This window comes from Henckelia pumila, chromosome 3, assembly GCF_033568475.1.
Source record: "Henckelia pumila isolate YLH828 chromosome 3, ASM3356847v2, whole genome shotgun sequence".
Lineage (NCBI taxonomy): Eukaryota > Viridiplantae > Streptophyta > Magnoliopsida > Lamiales > Gesneriaceae > Henckelia > Henckelia pumila.
In genome coordinates this window covers 15,642,282-15,662,438 of record NC_133122.1, presented here as the reverse complement: position 1 = coordinate 15,662,438, position 20,157 = coordinate 15,642,282, and the positions used below count along the sequence as shown (strand labels likewise).

Here is a 20,157-nt window from a genome sequence, read left to right as displayed (position 1 = left end):
ACATCTTGGCTTTTTCACTTGGTGTGGTTTGCAAGATAAAGTGCAATCCAATAGTCTAAGCTATTTGATTGCAAACAAAAATCTAATGACTCTACAAATCTTTGTAGTGTACATATAAAAAGCATACTGCATAATATCTCTCCATGAACTTAAAGGAGAAATAATTGGATTTAAATATTTAATATATTTAAAAAAATCAAATTTATATATTTCCAAAAAAGTGCAGTTGATATTCGATTTAAAAGTGTACATGTTTGTGGATAAAGTTGAAATTGGATGAATGTCGATGTTACTTCACTCTTCTATTCTAATTATAATTAAATTATATTTCAAAAAAAAAGTTATAATTAAATTCCGCCATCCAATTTCCTAGATATGCCCTTCACATTGTTGTCAAGAACAAACACTACGAGAGTACCGTGTGTTTCATCGTCTTGACGGTCAAGATTAAAGTTGTAGTTCATAATCATAAGCATTGAATCATATGTACTCTTTATCTTTTATAAGTAATAAATTCTCATATAAAGATTATTTAAAGTTGTTGTTTTTGGACTGATCGAATTTTATTTGGGAGAAAGCTTTATTTGGAAAAGTATTTGATGAATGAATTTCAAATGTCAATCATCTTAGATATATTTGAAATCCGTCATAACTACAATCAAAACTAAGTGACTTAATGCTAGCGCACTTTGCAGGTTATTGCGTAGGTGTGAAGGTTTATTCAATGCACACTGAAAAAGATAACGAAAACACGTTCGACGTCATTAAAAAAAACTGAGTGACTTGATATAGAATAAATTTGAAATCCACTTCAATTTTATCTATCCAAAAAAATAAAATAAAAAATTGAAATCAATAAATTTTTAAATTCAGCATCTCAAATCTATCCAATCAAAATACAAATTTTAAAAAAAATATATCAAAAGGATATCAATGGAATGAATATATAGAGAGTAATGGTGTTCTCTTTATGTAAAATTTTTGTGTCCATGTGAACTATAACACGAGATTTGACTTATATTTCATTGTAGTAATATTTTGGTTCATCATGTTACCATGCTCCCTTCATTAAATCATTACTAATAAGACTTGAAATTCCATATATAAATTCATTAGGAAAACAAATTATGACTCTTAGAACATGAAAATAAGGTATTCAATTTCATTGAACAATTAAATTATTACACTACATAAAAAAGGATGTTAATAATTTGTAAGGGTAAAAAAAAAAGATTGAGAAAGAAAAGAGAAATCAAAATTTGTTGGTTAGGAAATGTTCTAATAATTAAAGAAGTCATGCTATGCTAAGACAATTCTTACCATACAAAAAATTCAATATAAAAATTTCGTTATAAAAAATTCAATACAAAATCTCGATATAATTTTTATAAATGTCGATATACAATAAATATATTGTATTATTTTGATGAATGGGATCTATCATCTATCTGTTCTGCAATCTCCAAGGGGCACTTTTTTTTGGGCCACAATTGTTTTGGCCCAAAACTTAATCGGGCCACTTTCTACAACTGACATGGGCTTAACTAATTTTCCGCTGACGATCTCTCCTTTCTGATTTGGGAAATTTGAAGCTTTGTGACCTAATAATGGTAATCAGAAGAAATTCTGCTGCGGAAATTAAAAATTGGAGGTTTGCCTTCCCAATTCAATCTCTATCGTTGTTTTCTACTTAATATATTATATCTATAATCTAATCTCTTGTTGAGGTATAGTTGTTGAATCTGTTGCTTACATGCTTTCCGTTGCTGAGAAAAAAATGCGGAAACTTGAAAGTTTTTTTAAAAATCGATTTCAGCTTTATAATTACTTGTTCGTCTTGGTTCCACTGTTTTTTTTTTTGTTATTTTTAGTTTCTGGGGCTGTTGAATTTTCAGTTTCTTGATTTATGATTTCCCGTTCGCATACGTATGAACTTTTTAACTCTTTAGGCGTGTCTGATTTGGAAAGTGATTTTTCAGAAAAGAGAGGCTATGCGTTTTCGGAAGATGGGTTTCACTTTCACCTGTGCCATTCGCATCAATTGGTTAAGTTTTTGTGTATTCTGCATTTCTGCTTCGTTTTTATTGTTTATTCACTTAACTTCTCACGAGCAAGCTGATGCACTCGTTTATCTTTCTTAGTAAGCACGGACTCATGGTTTTGGGTGTGGTATGCTGCTAGAAAATTGATATTTTTCCCAAATCATGGACTTTTCGACCATTCTTACAGTATTTTCACTTCTCTTTGTTTTAGGCTTGCTAGTTCAGCATTTCGAGAAGTATCATTTCACGATTAGTGCGATGTTGCATAGCCTACATTCTTTCCGTAGCATACAGTGCATTTGAAAATTTTGAAATACCTCACATATCATATAAAGATTATATATGTCTACCATGTGACATCATTAACTCAACATGCCTCATTTATAAAATAAAGTCAATGGACTGAAAAAGAGGAAAGAAGAACGTGTTTTTCTGAATCTGAGCCGGCCATCATTAATCAGTCCTTGAATGACTGATATCCGTTTTTTCTTTCTTTCGGCATGCTTTTGGGTGGTGCCAACAATTCTGGACTATGAGGCATTCGTTTGGTGCAACTTCCTGTTTCGTTGAACCAAAAGAGAGTTATTACTTCTTATTTTTTTGTGAACGGGCTGGTTTTAGAACCTTAGGATCCATTCCTGCATTTAATCTACACTATGCAAATTACATTGTTTATACATATACACCAATCGGTGATATTTTTACGCGCTGATTCTTTCTCCTGCTTCTTCAGGTGCTACGATACTAAAAAGTTATAGTAGCTATCGCTGTACAAGTGGTTGATGGAACTAGCTGTGAGTTTTCTTATTCTGTTTTTTTTTTTTTACCATGAACGATTATGGTTTACATGACTGGAAAATATGAACTGCTCTGATGAACATCACTTTTATTTAGTTGGTAAAGCAACAGATTTTTTATCATTTTTTTAACTTGTCTAGGTTTTTTTTATCAGTAGACGTCATTTGTGGACTTGTTAACACTATGTCCTCTGCCTGTCCTTGAACGTGCATTATTGGATAATTTTGACACTATTTCTGTGGTATTTTTTTTACATCATCTAAGGATAATGAATCGAAAACTCCAATCAAGATCGGTGACAGATCCACCAGTGACGTTGTCGTAAGAATAAGAACACAAGATGGACGAGATGATTGGATTTACTCTCATTCACATATTCTCATTAGCAAAAGCAAGTATTTTGCTGATCGGCTATCTGATTATTGGCCAACGTGCCAGATTCTTGACTCACGTAATTGTGTTGAGGTTCATTGTGAAGAATGTGACTTTGATGATCACATAACCGTTCTCCGACTCTTCTATATCACTTCAGATATGTTGGTAACAGACTTGTGTGGCGTAAAAAATGCACTTGGCACACTTCGTGTGGCTGTCAAGCTTGGTTGCCCACAAATTGTTTCAACCTGTGTGGGCTATTTGGAAGCTGTTCCGTGGGAGGAATCCGAGGAAGAAGAAATTCTAAAAATCATACCAGGCATGGGGTCACAAGCAGAACCAATACTTGCTCGTCTCCAGCCAGTCAGTCCTTTAGCTGTAGTGAAGATTTTTCTATCAGCTATTCGATTTGCCACATCATCACCCCCATCTTTGATGAATGATCTGAAAACTTCAGCTCAGGAGCAGCTTGAGTACATGCTAACCGAGGATGATGATGCACCTTTATTAACAGCTGACGATGTGATTAAATCAGAAGCTAGCCAGTGTGTCAACAGACTTATATCAAGATTTGTTGATCTTGTCAAGTCTTTGGTATGTGATTTCCAAGAATCAGTTCTCGAACCAAAACAAATGGACTTATTCCTGTCATATTTAACCGATTTATTATGGGCTTCTCAAATAGCTGCAAAATTGGAAATTTCTAGAGAATTTATACGCATATGGGTGGATAAATCGGCAAATATTGTGAAAATTTCAGAGCAATCATGTCCCACAGACGAATTAAATGGAATAAAGGTGAAAGTCCTCGAAGTGAGTGCTAAAGTGTTGGAAGCAATAGCGTATGGAACCGTAGTTTTGCCTCCCCTCGAACGCCTTCAAATGGTTAAAATCTGGCTTCCATACATAAGGCTGATGAAGCCTTTGACCGATTCTTTTTCTCTTGACGAAGACAATAATTTGCTGATGAAATTTGATTGCGAGATTTGGCAATCTTTGGAGTCATCATTGGTGTCTATAATCTTAACGTTGCCCTCTGGTGACCAAGCTGAAATTTTGAGAGAATGGTTAGACAGTAAGGAAATTCGGTATCCAGACTTGACTGAGGCATTTGAAGTGTGGTGTTACCGGTCGAAAGTTTCAAAGAGAAGACTAGCTTTGTTGGATGGAAGCCATCAGAGTACCAGTCAAGTATGATTTCTTCACTTTCATTTAATCGTTTTTCGGTTAGCTTTTCTTGTCCAACTTATGGTTAGAATGTGGAATACCATTGTACAGCACAAGATTCGAGCATTAACCAGTGCTTAGTTTGAAAATATGAATTATTAGTTAAAACTTATATAGACATGTCATTCTCTGTAATTAATTTTGAGTGTCATGATAGCAACATTTGTTACTGAGAATTCCGTGCTGTAGGAATCCTTTTTCATGTCCGTTTTATTCAATTATATAATATTGATTTAATTTCTTTACTTGTGTAAGAGTGGGACCAGTTTTGCGGTTGCCCTAATTTTCCTTCTTCGTGTTTTAAATCTCACTGATTTATTAACTACTATAGCAAGTCATGAAAGCTTCAACAATGTTGATACATGTGTATAGTCGTAAAAGATAATGTAAAAACATGTGAAATTTAAGGCTATTAAATAATTGTAGAAGACCAGACTGAATCAGATTCAACTCTTACTGTATAAAATAGACATAGTATAAGAAAATGTGAACTAATGGCTGGTAGCATATACTAGTACAATAATTGTTCAAGAAAAATTATAGGACAATGTCCTTGTCACTTACATCATCTTCAACAAATAAAACCATAACAAATTCAAGGATAAGGGTCTTAATTAGCCCTCGGATGTGGTCCATAACATGCCATTGATGATCGACTTTACTAATGTTTCCTCTCTTTTATTTTTTGTTATTTTTTTAATTGTTCGAAACATCAACCATCATGGCTTGTCTATATTGGATAGGGACGTAACAAAATCGAGTTCAGATATCTTGTTATTCTATCTCGGCTTGAATCAAATCAAGTACCCAAAATCAAGCATACCGAATGGAAATTTTGAAAGCTCGAGCTCGACTAGATTGACTGCATAAGCTCGAGTTCGAGTGTCTATTGATGAAATAGGTACTTTTGAGATATTTATAAATCAACGCAAGAAAAAAACATTATTTTACGGAAAATAGATTAATACATTACTATTTGACGTACTAGTTAGAAAGATTATATTTGATAAGGACACACAAACTCTTATGAGATCGTCTCACGCGTTAATTTTATGAGGTAAATCTCTTTTTCGACCCGACTCATAAAAAATATTATTTCTTAAGTTAAAAATATAACTTTTCGCTCTATATATAAATCAGGTCACTGAAACTTCGAATTCTTTGTTGTACCTGATAGATGCCGTTATTTTTTTTTTGTTATTATTAAAAGAACGTTTAAACAAAGATATCTATCTATTTATACATGAATCAGTCACCATTCTTTATATAATTTCGACTACCGGTATTATTATATGTATTCTACATATTAACTTCCATTTAATTTATTTCAATTATCATATGATCAAGTTGTCAATTTTCAAGAAGAATTTGAGCTAAGATATTTTGTTTTATGCTTGTGGACTATGTTTCATTTGCATACTTTTTCCGCATCTAACTCGGAGAAGGCCATGAAAATGATGGCCCTTTTATATGATGCTTATCTTTGAATTTTGAAGGTTCCACTTTTAATTTAAATTATTGAGGACCCTTTCTTCACCTAGATTCTTGTTCACCTAGACATGGTATTATATAATGGTAAAATTCGTGTGTGCGTAAGTCTTAAATTGACAATATTTATTCGTATAACACAAAACTCTTATGAGACGCTCTCGCAGATCAATTTTTTGATATAAATATCTTATTTGATTCGATCATGAAAAAATATTACTTTTATTACAAAAAAAATATTAATTTTTATTGTAGATATGAGTCGGATCGATCTATCTTACGAATATACATGTGAGACGATTTCACGTGAAACCTTCTTTGTCGTATAATAAAGCTCTAATTCATGTTGAGTTAATACACGATGTTTTGATCGAGATTGAGAAAACTTGAATTAGTTGTTTGTGTAAATGTTGAGTTAATACACGATGTTTTGATCGAGATTGAGAAGGCTTGAATCAGTTGTTTGTGTAAGTGAAAATAGTATAACATTTCACTTGTATTTCTATGGAAAACAATGGGAAATTCAAATAAAATATATATAAAGTGTGGAAAGACTGATGATCAAGATTTATTGGTGTATACACCACCCAAAATCACTAGTTTTTTTATTTTCACTTTTATTATTATCCACATTGATTGTCACAATCATCTACATTTCAGCAGCAACAAAAGTAATATACAAACCCCAATCATATATATATCCTCTAAAATTCTAAGCTGTCCCCAAGAACTCAAATGGTTCTACTGAAAAATGTATGTATTTCAAGTAAATTATATATATACTTGTACTAAATATGTAATGTATTCTCTACACTATCATGCCACCAAAATCGTTTGAGTCGCCTCCGCCTCTTTCGAGTTGAATGCCTTGATTAGGCATAAAGTTTTGGTGTGGAAGACCAAGTGTTAGAGATACACCGTTGCCGGAATAGGGTGCCTGAAATTGCTCTCCTCCGAATCTCCCGAGTTCCCCCATCGGATAAGAACCGAACCCACCGATGAAATTCGTGGGTGCACCGATCAACGTGAACTCATCTCTACTCTGCCTCTCGATACCGAATTTCAATGACATATGCTCGTTGGCAGCAGGGATTGTGGGCTTTGAGTCCATGTTTGTAGACGGCAGTCTCGATTTTTTGGGACTTTTTTGAGTGAAGTTCACCATTTCTGATGATCCAATGAGGTGGAAATCTGAGTTGTTCTTTACTCCGGTCGGGGACGTGAAAACCATGGAAGTCGATACAGATGCAGATTCGTTTCTGCTGCTGTTTTGATTTTCAAACATGGGATTCTTGGCTTGTGGAGGTGTGTTCTTTGAGGTCGAATCTTCATCTTGAGACTTGCTCTCTGATCCCATTTTTTCCTGTTCTTTAGTCTCTTCAAGGTACATTTCTTCTACCATTGGCTTCCATAATCGAACCCGAGCATTGATGAACCAATTCGACACCTGATTTCAAAGCAAACCAACTCAAAATGTTACCAAAAAAAGGCAAGCAGAAAACATTTATTGATCAAGAATTCAAGAAATTAGTTTAGCTCAGCTACCTGGCTCCTGGTAAGCCCCGTCTGTTTAGCAAGCATTATCTTATCTGAATCCTTGGGATATCTGCTCATTTCGGATAAAAACAAAACAAGACTCATAAGCATCGAAAAATCAATCCCAAAAAGTCTCAAACCATGTATTCGAAATCTCCAAACAACTCACGGGTGGAGGAAGTGCTCGAAAAGCCAGGAACGAAGAACAGAAACAGATCGTTCGGGTAAGCCTCGCTGCGGTCTCCAAGCATTGTGCTGGATCATTCCCAATTGCTGCAAGGCTCGTTGCTGTCGGATCTGATTATCGACGTATTTAAGTTTCGAGCCTTCGGTTTTTCCCCCGAAGCTTTCTTCTTCGCCTAAGCTCTTCGTTGCTGCTCTGATTTGGCCCAAGATCGCGTCTTTAAGGCACCGGAATTGCTTCGAAATGGTTTGCAAAGCCAGGGCAGTATAAGTTTTCGCAGAACCAATTCCTGCTGCTTGTTCAAACCAAGATATTACTATCTGCATCTGGTGGTGGTATTGCCTGTATCTTTGCTCCACCTTCGAAATCAAGAAATTAATCAATACATTTTCAAGAAACATGGAAAATAAATAAATACATAAATAAATGGCGAAAACCCATTAATATTTATGCTCAATACTACCTGTCACCTGGTGTTTATTCATTCAACCTTTATGAAATTATGAAACCGAAATCGAAAGAAAGAATAGAACTTTTCAGCTAGATTTTGAAAAAGTTTCCAGTAATAAATTACAGTAATTTTATGTACGTAAGGTGACTGTTACAGCATCAACATATACATCATCAAATGTGTCGTATAATTAAGCTGCAGCTTACCTCATCGAGCATGTTAACAAGCTTTGCTTTCTTCATCTGAATTTCTTGTCTCTCTGCTGTAGTGAGCTCAGCCCCACCTTTTTTACCATCTTCTCTTCCTCCTCCGCCGGGGCCGGCGGCGCCTGAGGGCTCTCCGGTAGTCGGGGCCCCCTCTGCTAATTCAGCCACAATCTTTGCTCCTTTCTGTACCTTAACAACTTCATCAAGAAGCTCCTGTGCTGCCTTCAGATATTTAGAATTGAACATCACACTTTGTACTCCATTGACGCCGTTGGAAACTCCGGAATTCGACGAAGGGGATCCGCCGGAGACTCTAACGTCCTCCTCACGCGGCTGAGCCACAGCCATAAGCGGTTGAGTGGGAACCTCCCTTTCGAGCCTGAAAGAGCCGTAGCTGGCCGGCTGCTGCGACGAGAGGCTCAAAGAAAGACCCTGATGAGAGCGCGTGATCTCACGCGCCGCCGCGATGTCTATTTGCTGGTGGTAGAGATTGCGTGGGAGGAAACCGTGGAGGGCCGACACGTCATGCTGGCCGTAGGGATCTTGGGAAGAGGCAGCTGAAGTGGCGGTCGCCCCTTGGAGGGGTATGCCGACAAAATGCTGCATTTGGGAAGGTGGCGGCGGCGGCGCGTGGGGGAGATTGATACCGTTGCCGGAGTCGAGGAACACGAAGTTGTTGCTGGTGGGTGGCGGCGGCGGCTGATTCTCGGAGAATCCGACGTAAGTAGGATTCATGAGAATCAGCGTCTGTAATCCATCGCCACTTCCTTGGATTTCAGAGTTACCATGAAAGTACGTAGCCATATCTATCTTGGAAGTTGCAGCTAGCGCCCACTCAAACTCTCATAGATCCCCTGTAAATCAAATCCCAATTTCAAAAATATGTTCATAATCATCAACTTTTCATATCCAAATTAAAACACACACACCAACTAATAAATTATCATCACCTGGAATCCCAAAAACCCTGGAACCACAAAACTCAAGAACTCTTCATAAAAACACTCATATAAAATACTAATTTCCTCGAAATACTCTAAAGAAGCACCATACAAATCAACGATGAATACATATGATATACATCACCAAATCTTGGGGTTTGCAGAAGAAGAAAGAAAGCCTTTGACAATTGGGTTATATATAAAATATATATATATTTGCCTATATGCATATAGTATTTAGTACCTGGTCTGGCCTGGTATGATGAAAATCTGATTATACACGTGCTCTGTCATCACCATCTGCAAAGAGTAATCATCAAAATTCAGCTCAAAAAACCCATTTTCACACACTTGGCGTATATCTGCGGGTAACTTTATAGAATAAGATTGATGCATAAAACCACATGAAGCTAGCTACCTAGCTAACTAGAGATCTATAAAGCTAATCAGCTAGCTACCAGCTATACATACATGGAACTTACATATACATACATATATATATATGATCAGAAGTTCAATCCCTTCAAATTCAATTGAATTTCATGAAGCAAAACTCTGTCAGCTGCAGTACTGTACTTCATAAAGAAAGAAAGAAAGAAAGAAAGAAAGAAGGGGAGAAAGAGAGAGAGAGAGATAGAGAAGATAGATAGGGCTTAAAAAGGCTGGGAAAAAGATACCGTTCATATATATATGTCCACACACACATCAAATCACTCTGTTCTTGAAAAATAAAAATAAAAATACATAAAGGGTTCTTCAAGAAAATATATATATTCTGTGAGAATCGATCTGTGTTCCTACATGTTCTTGATGAAAATTATACCTGCGAATGGATCGAACAAAGGGAGGGAAGTTCAGTGATTTGACCCGATCGTTTTCAAAATGATAATCAGATACAAAGAAAAGAAACTGAAGTTTGCAGAGTGAAAAAGATAGGGGGGGATGTGTGCTTTGTTCGACGTATTATATGATATGAAAATGAAAATATGCCATTATCAAAGTGTGTCAGAAGAGATAGATACACGTATACATACATACATCATGATACAACCAAACAAACTCAAGAACGAGGTAACGTCCCCTTCCTACAAAAACTTTAAAATATATTTTACCCCAACCCTAAATAAAATAAAAATTAATTACCCCAAGAAGATTTTCATTATTCAAGTATCAATTTTTATTACATTACATCAAATAAATTTGGTGAAACATTCTTTCCGTCAATATTTTTTCGAATGAGACTGTTCTTCACAATGTCGTTGTAATTTATACATTATTTAACGTCGTTACTGACATACTGTGGTTTAATTTGCATAATATATACCATTATTGTAGTGTGTGTATATAAATATATATTACCTTTTAACATGATCATAAATCATATTTTTTAATTGACTGCTTGAAATTATAGACTCCGCCGTGGTTTGGTGAGTTAAATTATTTAAATTTGTTTTTCACTTACAGTATTTGAGCAATTTATTTGAAAAGTGAAAGATATATATATATATATAGATAGCTAGGATGACAAGAGATGATCTTAGTTCATGACGTCGATATGGTTAATTACTTTTTCAATAAAATTGATTTTGTTTTCATTTTATTTTTATATATATTATATTATTTAAAAGTATTGAATTAAATGTTTTTCGGGGTGGTGGGGGAGGGGTCCCCATCTTCATTATTGAATCCTCTTTTGTCTTCTTTTTTGAATTTATTTTTTCTTTTTTTTGTTTTTTTTTGTTTTTGTTATATCTTGGTATAATTTGTGGTGGATGGAATAGTTTGAAGATAAAGCAATTTAAATGGCAAGGAAGGCGGGACCAACTACCATTACACCTCTTAATGAATAAAAATGAAAGACGTTTATCTCCATGTTTTCATGCATATATCACATGCGCCAAGCTCAAGGGATATCTATGCTTCCTAAACTAAAATTTTCATACAAAAATTTATGTGAGACAGTCTCATGAGTCAATTTTGTGAGACGGATTTTTTATTTGAGTCAACCATGGAAAAAAATTATTTTTTATGTCAAATATATTACTTTTTATGATAAATATGGAGAATATTGATATGTCTCCCAAGAAACCAACTGAAGTTGTTAATTGTTATTTTCAAAGAAAAAAAACATACAGTTTTACTATAATGTTTCTAAAATTAAAATAAAATTTCATTATCTGATTCAAATATATATATATATATATATATATATATATTAATGCTATCCTAATTCTTCACAATTACAAAAATACACATTTATATTTATTTTTTTAGCTGAAAATTGTACAAAAAAATTCAAGCTGGCATGCGTCAAATCTTGAATATTTTGAAAACCTAATTTAATTAAAGTAATCGATAATTAAGTGGGTACATTGAATTGATAATATTTATATTGGTGGAAGTCCTTGGTGGGGCAGAACTACTTCACCACCTAATTTGTAATAAACCCGTATTAATTAAGCTTATTCACACGAAACTTACATATATATCTGGATAAGAGTTGGTTGGTTTTTATTTCAAAATATTAATATATATTCATTATTAATTTCTTCCACAATCATATATATTATCTCCGTTTGTAATTATAACTATTGAAAATTAAAATATAAATGTGTAAAACTATTTTAAAATTTAATTTAATTTATATTTATATTTTAATCATATATTCATTCACAATTACTGCTAGAAATCTTATTTGGCACGTGATGGTAAATATAATTAACGTTGGATCGGAATACTTTTTCTAAATTCTATTTTCATGTTTGAATTTTTATTTTGTTGTTAATATTCTCATTTAAATAAAGTAATTGACGCAAAATTTTGGAGAAATTTTTTTGATTAAAAAGAGCTACTATAAATTATTTTATATGGTATAGATATGAAATAAAAGCACTTTATTTATGCTAAAGATTATTAGTTGCAACCGATATTGTGTAGATGTTAAGTTATATCGTGTGTTAAAAATATTTTTGCAAAGTTTTAGTTGGTGTCCAGGAAAAAATTGCAAATTGATATTACTGAAAGTAGGATTTAGCTGATGGCTACGGCTTGCTCGAAAAGGCATAAAGTTATGGTGGCTTTATATAATATTACCGAGGTAACAAATTGGTAATGCGAACCATTTAATATCATGGATATCAATTAATTTTACTTTGTTTCATAGAAATATCAAGAGAACCCGACTGGCCGAACGTTCAAATAATATATGTTAGTGGTTAAAGCACTCGCGTAAAAATTACTGATAGATCAATGAGCTACTAGAGATTATTTTAGTTTGGATGGAATTAAAAAGAGGGGTGAAAGTTTATTGTTTGGATGAAAATTGAGTTAGAAGCTAGGGATTAATGCTAATTAATTAAAATTTTAATATATTGTGACTTTGAAAAATATATGAGAGATATTTATGGAATTTTTAAAAATTGTTCACCAACATGCTAGAGCCTAGAAGTTAGTTATTTGGTTATTTGGGAGTTTAATTTTGATAGCGTAGGATTATTAGTAATTTTCATATATTTATTCATATTATTCTATTTTTCTCCAACTTCTCTCTATTTTATCTCAAATATCAATTTTTTTCATCGTATATTTTTTTTAAAAAATGTTTACTTCTCTAAATATTCATTAAATTATGTGAGCAGGTCGAAACCATGTGTGATGATTTCTAGTGGTTGATAAGATGCTAGCATAAGGGTAATACCCTAATAAAAAATATCCAAATTTGATTTCGACATGTGGGTTCCATGAAAATATATGGATCTCATTGCCAAATTAAAATTGGACCCATGGATATATATATATATATATATATATATATATAGTTTTGATCCCATGTGCATCCGTGCCCAAAACAACTCCGGTTGTCTTGAAATTTTCACGGTATAGAATCGTCTCGAAAATACGTATATATCCAAAGATGTAATATATGATACAAATTTCAATTTCGGTGACCGAAATCGTGAATATGGCTGAAAATTGGGTGTAATCTATAATTTCCGACCATCTTCACGATTCCGATCACCGAGATTGAAATTTGTATCATATGATACGTCTTTGGATTCGCATTTTCGAGATGATCCTACCGTAAAAATTTCAAGGCAATCGGAGTTGTTTTGAGCACGGGTGCACATGGATCCCCCGCACGCTAGGGTACGGGGGATCAAAACTGTATATATATATATAGTTTTATTATGCTGCCCAACAACTATGTCCAACTCCGTGCCCACCATGTATAATAAATGAGTTGACCAGTACAATAAATAAGTTGACTTATACATGGTGGGCACGGAGTTGAGCATAGTTGTTGGGCAGCATAACAAAACTCATATATATATATATATATATATAGATATATATTCTTAATAACGAAAAAATTTGAGTAGACGTGATAACTTCTTCCCGCCAAATCTTCCCTATGCAAGGGTCGGTTATCTGCACAGAGAAAAAAATCATCACTGGGCATCGAAAGAGTTTTTCGGCGTGATCACTCTGACGTTCATGTCAGAATAGGCTCATAAAAGAGAATAACTCAAGGGGATGATTGGTACGTTGAAAATGAAGAATAAGATAATAATGAAATGAAATTTGTAATGAAATAAGAATATGAATGGAATGATAGTTATACTTATATTCCATTTCAATTATTAATACTAGAAAAAATAAAAATGAATGAAATGAAATTATTTTATATAATCAAATCATTTTTAGCTACAATAACAAAATAATAGCTATTCAAACGCTTTATTATTATTATTATTATTATTATTATTATTATTATTATTATTATTATTATTATTATTATTATTAAAATAAAAATCTTACTATATATCTTATAATGCATTCTTCCCTTAAAATAACTACTTTTAGTCATAAATGTATGTAGACATAAATATCATTTTTTAAAATGACATAAATACCCTTGATATTTTAAAATAGTATACATTTTTAACTAAAAAAAATATAAACTTTACCCATATGCAACGCATGTGATCCGGTGGCTAGTAATAACTATTGTTGATATATTAATTATTATAAAATTATTATAATTTAGTTTAACTAATCTAACCTATATTTTGATGATTATTACAATTATTTTATTATAATAATAATAATAATAAATAACTATAATAATATTTTTATAATAATAATAAAATAAATAATTATAATAATATTTTTATTAATAATTTATAAATAATAATAAATAAATAAATCATAATACTGATAATTAATATTCAATACTTATTATTCATTATATAATAATAAAATAATTATATAATTATTTATCAATATATATTATAATAAATTGTTATTATTATTATTATTACATAGGTTACTAATAGTTTTAAAAAAATTAAATATGGAAAGATTTTTATAGGAGATGTGAATGATATATAGAAATATATGAAATGTCTATTAATTCCTATATTTCAATGGAAATGAACATTCTCATTCTAATGTTAAACCAAGCATGTGTATAAAGAATAAGATGAGAATGTTCATTCTATTCACACCTCAATCCCACATACCAAACATGCATGGTCCAAGAGTAATATGGGAACCAAGAAAATTTGATTTTTAGTTGAATTCAAATTTTCCTTCTTATCAAAGATCTTTGTTTATAAAAGATACAGAGATATCTTGATAAAAAAAAACAAGATCTTTGATTAATATCTCAGTACCGCCTTAACATCACTTTCCTCGGTCTCGGCTCCGTCATGCCCCATACACTTCCTTTCCCTCCAACTGCTTCTCAAGTCCCACTACACCTTTCTTCCTCTTACTCTACTCTTGGTCACAGATCCCGAGCACCCGAGTCGTCCCTGGCCTCCAACACCTATGAATCAGGCTCCTCCTCGGACTTATACCCCAGACTGGGGCCGACCTCATATCCAAGTCAGCCCTCGCTCCGCTCCTCATCTAGCGAGTTGGGCCCCTACACTAATCTCTCTCTCTCTCTCTCTCTCTCTTTCTTTCTCTCTCTCTCTATATATATATATAAATATATATATATATATATATATATATATATATATATATATATATATAGAGTTTCTTTCAAGTGCCCACCTATCATGCCCACCAATGATGTGGCACTATTCTATTGGACCTACAATTTATCACATCTTTATCACATCCAATAGAATAGTGCCACATCATTGGTGGGCATGGTAGGTGGGCACTTGAAAGAAACTCTATATATATATGTATATGTATATATGTATATGAATATATATATATATATATATATTGAGTTCTTTTATGGTGCCCAACACTATATGCTCACTTCATGTCCACCATGTACAAGTCAACTCATCTATTGTACCGGTCAACTCATCTATTGTACATGGTGGGCATGAAGTGGGCATATATTGTTGGGCATCATAAAAGATCTCTATATATATATACATATATATATATATATATATATATATGTATATGTAAGGGAATGAGGGTTGCACATAAACATTTTGAGGTGTTCACAAGGTGTTGACAATACCTACAATAACATCTTGAGTAATTTGCAACGAAATATAATTTAAGCGTGAATAAAATAAACAAGCAACCAAATAAATAGACTCAGATAAATAAGCAAGAGTATAAAATACTCTTGCAGCGCCTCAGGGCAAAACTTTCACTAGAAACGAATTAAAGAGTTTTACAAACCCTAAAACTAGTGATTATTGTCAAATAAATTTTCTCGTAACAAGTGAAAAAATAAACCATAAAAATAACTCCTAAAAATTCTATGCAAGATAGAATAAATAAATTAGAGTAAGGAGTTGAAAATCTTGATGCCAAAAACTTGTAGAGACGAAAACACTCTTCGATACAAGCTTCAGTTCTTTAAAGATACAAGCTTCAGTTCTTCTCTCAATGTACGTACATGAAGCTGTTAGAGAAATCTCACGATCTCTCTCTATTTTTCGGTCAGTGTATTTTTCTTGTGCACGCCTATCTCCTTAAATAGCACACGAATCCTTCTTGAACATGTTTCCTTAAATTTTTTTTAAAATTATGAAATTTTAAGAAATAAAATATTCATTTCAATATATTGCGCACACATCAATATCAAGTGTTACTATATCGGCATTTAACGTCTCCATCGATCTACAACTTTCTTAACTGAACTACTGAAGAACCATCCATATATCACGATTCATTATTTGATAGTGTATGGTGAGAGATGATTTAATACTATCATCCACTCATGCAAGGTATAAATGATTTTTTTTAAAAAAAAATCATTTTTTATAACAATATTATTATAATTAAGAGTAAAATGATTATTTAAACCAAATTTAACGGATTCATCCAACAAATTAAAGTGAAATTGATTCATTAAACTATAAACAATTCTAATAAATTTATTTTCTCAAAATCAGTTTCATGTGAATGCGAACGAACTATATTAATGATGAATTTATGAAGTTAAAACCATTAAAGACCAACGTGGGAATGGAGGAGAACTCGGGCTAACCATGTATTAGGATTGAGATAAAATCCTTAAGTTAGGTTGAACTCAACCGTATTAGGAAACACTTTACTTGATCTCGCGAGATCTATGGATCGATCAATAGACCATATATAATCACTAACATATCCCAACATCATTCAAACTAGCTATAGTCCTGTCGTATCGTGTTTGCACACGCGTTGCGTGTGTGATTAAAATATGAATATTATTATTATTATTAATAATATTATAAATATAATATTAATTTTTTGTTTTAAATCAATTTAAATTTGAAAATAAAATGAAGGCAAAAAAATGGAGAAAATCATTGACAAATGAAATTAAAATAGAAATAAAGATTTTTGTTTGTTTGTTTTTGTTTTTGCTTTTTAGGGGCATTTTAGATATTTATTCTTTTGCTTCATCAAATTAATGTTAATTCGGTTATTACGTGGTGCTCTTATATTTTTAATAACATAGTAAGATGATGTGAGTTTTTCATATTTTAATAAAAATTTATGTGATATACCATAATTCGAAAGGTAAAATTTTGTCACATGATATAGTATTATAAAAATAAAAACTTCAAATATAACCCAGAAAAAAAACGTTTTAATTGCATACGTGCATATATGTAAGTAACACTAGTGATTAATTAGTTAAGTCGTTATAAATTGATAATGACCTTATGAATCATTAATCTTGTGCTGACAAATAAAGGTGGCAATTTGAAATGGACGTCCAATTTATTTTTTTTTAAAAAAAGATTTTAATTCCTACACATTTTATATATATATATATATAATGTTTTGCTATGTTGCCAACCTACCGTGCCCAACCAATGTTCCCACCATGAGATGTCACTCAACTGTTGGATGCACAATTCACACACACACACTTGATTATTGATATACGTACGTAACGTTACTCGTACGTGTACACGCACGCACATTAATGAATGATTATGAGATATGTTATTTGATCTCTATTTATTCATATTAGATTAGATAAATAAAGTGTGGGTATTATTCATCTAAACAATAGTTTCATGCATGAAATTTTTTATCTCCTGCTGAGCATGAAACATGCCGAAAATTCCTAGTTTTGGGGGTTTTTAATTTTCTCGAATTCTATTAACGAATTAACTTGCTACACCTCCTGTACTATCGGTCTTTTGGTTGAAAAAGTCGGGATGGATAAATTGTTTCAGTGTTTATGTGTGCAAATGTCATATTACAATATTAAGTAAAAAAATAATTTAGTACACGGACTATCGATAAATTTAAAAATTAGTAAATGAACCATTATGAATATCTCATTGATAATGATACAAAATTCGAGTCAAGTTTACTCTTAACTTAAATAATTGTTTGTAGTCCAATTTTTTTTTAATTCAATCACGGGAAATTTTTTATTTTCGTGATTATTTTATTGATTAAAATTTTTTAGAAATGTTATATTTATTTAAAATTTTTATTATAAATAAGTATCATATTATTTAAATTAAACTATAATGATTAATTAGTACAGATATATTGAATAGATAAATATATACTCGAATATAATATATATTAAAAATATTTCTAAATATATAATAAAATAATATTATTATTTTTTATTGATATTAAGATATTATAATTATATATTAATAAAATTATAACTCAATAAATAAATAATTATACAATTAAAAAAATATTTTAATATATTATAAATAAAATAAAATAAATATATGTCAATGGACTCTGATGTTATGAATGGGTTGCCAACATCATAACAAGCATAATATCCATTTTAATTTTTAAAATTCTGATAATGATCGCGTAGATCATGAAAAGAGAAATCTCCAGGGAGAAAAATGAGCAAGAATGGCAATCAGAGCACAAATACAACTGCACATGAAAAATCTCAATCGTTGTCACGATTCGTGTGATTCTGGTAACCAAAAATTTTTGTTCTTGATTAAATATTTCTGGTAAGTTTCGTAGCTTTAAAACGTTTGTTTTAATTTAAATATAGATAAAAATATATTTTTATAATAAAATATTTGTGTTTTTTAGTTATTGATTTATAATTTAGTTATATAAAATATATAAGTTTTTAATACTAAAATATGATAGAGAAAAATATTATTTTATTATATATGTTAGGATCGAAAATGTCTTTCTCAACTGTATGGAGTTCAGATGGGTTAGTAAATGAACTCTTGTCTTTCTCGTGTGTCTATGTTAATCAATCAGTGCGGAAGAGATTGACTAACAGATCGAACACAGATCAAATGGCTTGGTTGAATTCGTGAGGTGAGTGAATGTGTTTGACAGATAAGAAATAACACAAAAACTTGTTTCTGGATGTTCGGAGCTCAATCTCCTACGTCACCCCTTCTTCCACCTCGGAAGGATTCACTCTCTTCTAGAAGACTTTGATCTTATACAAGCAATTTGCACAGATCCGATCCAAGATTGGACTTACACTGCTGCCTAATCTCAAAACTCCTAGACACTCAAGAATACAGCCCTTGTCTGTTTTTTGTTACAAAGGTAGTGTTTTACAGAACACTCAACTGATCTGATATAATCTTACAACTCGATATTTTTGATCGTGTATTCTCTTCTCTTTCTGTAGCTCTATTTTTCTTACGCTTCTTAACCTCTGTTTCTTCTTTTCTTCTCTTCTTGTATTTATAGCCTTTAGAAAGTATCCGTTAAGGTGTCGACAAGTCTCCTTAATTTGCTCTTAGATTTTGTGTAGTAGCCCGTACCCGAAATTAGTGATTAAGTGTTAATCAATTCATTAATCCTACTAGTTAAGAGTAAACATAATTAAGGGAACTCTTAATGGGTTAACGGAGTCCGGAATTGGATTCAGAACACTTGAAATGATTTGAGGGTAATCGAGTTCGGAGGCTCCGAAGTCCAGGTTCAGACGGTCCGAAGTCAGAGTTCGAACGATCCGAAGAGTGGTTCGGACGCTCCGAACGTGCTGCCGACAGTCGTCATGGATGAAGTCATTGTGCTGACGTAAGCAATGACGTATTATTGGGTTCGGACGATCCGAAGTCGAGATTGGACAGTCCGATCGTGTTCGGACGCTCCGAAGTCCAGTTCGGACGATCCGAACTCCGTCTATAAATAGGAGGGCCGAGATTCAGATTTAGACGCACCAATCACCTCTTCTCTCTCGATTCCTTAGCCTTCTAACTCAGATCTAGGGAATTCTAGGCGTCCCATCGGGAATCCGGAAGTGGCATAGCGATCCAGGCGTCGTAGCAGAGCTGTGGCCTAGTTTTGAGGCAATCGATAGCAAAGGGCTAACGACGGACGAAGGTATAGCTTTTGCTTCCTAAAAATATTTAGGAGTATGCTTTAGCTTAGTTAAGGCTTTTAGAGCGCTATAATGATAGTAGTATCATTTGGCAGTGTAGCACGGATTATAGGAGTGGACCTAGGGCTGATAGCACTT

General features: G+C 32.5%; 2 protein-coding genes across 8 annotated transcripts; one reads left to right on the top strand and one right to left on the bottom strand.

Annotated features, from left to right (window-relative positions):
• Window positions 1-1,579: 1,579 nt before the first annotated feature.
• LOC140889094 (BTB/POZ domain-containing protein At3g05675) lies at window positions 1,580-4,666 on the top strand. 5 transcript variants are annotated; one of them, XM_073296799.1, is made up of 4 exons: window positions 1,580-1,651; window positions 1,980-2,044; window positions 2,776-2,836; window positions 3,105-4,666. In XM_073296799.1, the coding sequence occupies exons 3-4, from the start codon at window positions 2,825-2,827 to the stop codon at window positions 4,410-4,412; spliced, it is 1,320 nt and encodes a 439-aa protein (XP_073152900.1). In that variant the 5' UTR covers window positions 1,580-1,651; window positions 1,980-2,044; window positions 2,776-2,824; the 3' UTR covers window positions 4,413-4,666. The 5 variants fall into 5 exon arrangements, with proteins under 5 accessions (XP_073152900.1, XP_073152903.1, XP_073152904.1 ...); XM_073296801.1 differs by lacking the exon at window positions 1,580-1,651 and adding an exon at window positions 1,654-1,727; XM_073296802.1 differs by having other exon boundaries at window positions 1,581-1,651; window positions 1,980-2,836.
• Window positions 4,667-6,605: 1,939 nt separating this feature from the next.
• On the bottom strand, window positions 6,606-10,221 carry LOC140887357 (BEL1-like homeodomain protein 1). 3 transcript variants are annotated; one of them, XM_073294567.1, is made up of 6 exons: window positions 10,072-10,221; window positions 9,493-9,548; window positions 8,308-9,161; window positions 7,636-8,009; window positions 7,476-7,536; window positions 6,606-7,377 (listed from the first exon to the last, which is right to left on the bottom strand). In XM_073294567.1, the coding sequence occupies exons 3-6, from the start codon at window positions 9,109-9,111 to the stop codon at window positions 6,739-6,741; spliced, it is 1,878 nt and encodes a 625-aa protein (XP_073150668.1). In that variant the 5' UTR covers window positions 9,112-9,161; window positions 9,493-9,548; window positions 10,072-10,221; the 3' UTR covers window positions 6,606-6,738. The 3 variants fall into 3 exon arrangements, with proteins under 3 accessions (XP_073150668.1, XP_073150667.1, XP_073150665.1); XM_073294566.1 differs by lacking the exon at window positions 10,072-10,221 and adding an exon at window positions 9,731-9,967; XM_073294564.1 differs by lacking the exon at window positions 10,072-10,221 and adding an exon at window positions 9,741-9,967.
• Window positions 10,222-20,157: the final 9,936 nt, after the last annotated feature.

Excerpts from the sequence above, each read along its gene's own strand:
- LOC140887357 (XM_073294567.1), bottom strand. The coding sequence starts at position 9,111 with ATGGCTACGTACTTTCATGGTAACTCTGAAATCCAAGGAAGTGGCGAT. Across the intron at positions 8,010-8,307 it reads TTGTTAACATGCTCGATGAG|GTGGAGCAAAGATACAGGCA; the intron begins GTAAGCTGCAGC and ends TTGATTTCGAAG. Across the intron at positions 7,537-7,635 it reads TTCGAGCACTTCCTCCACCC|ATATCCCAAGGATTCAGATA; the intron begins GTGAGTTGTTTG and ends CGAAATGAGCAG.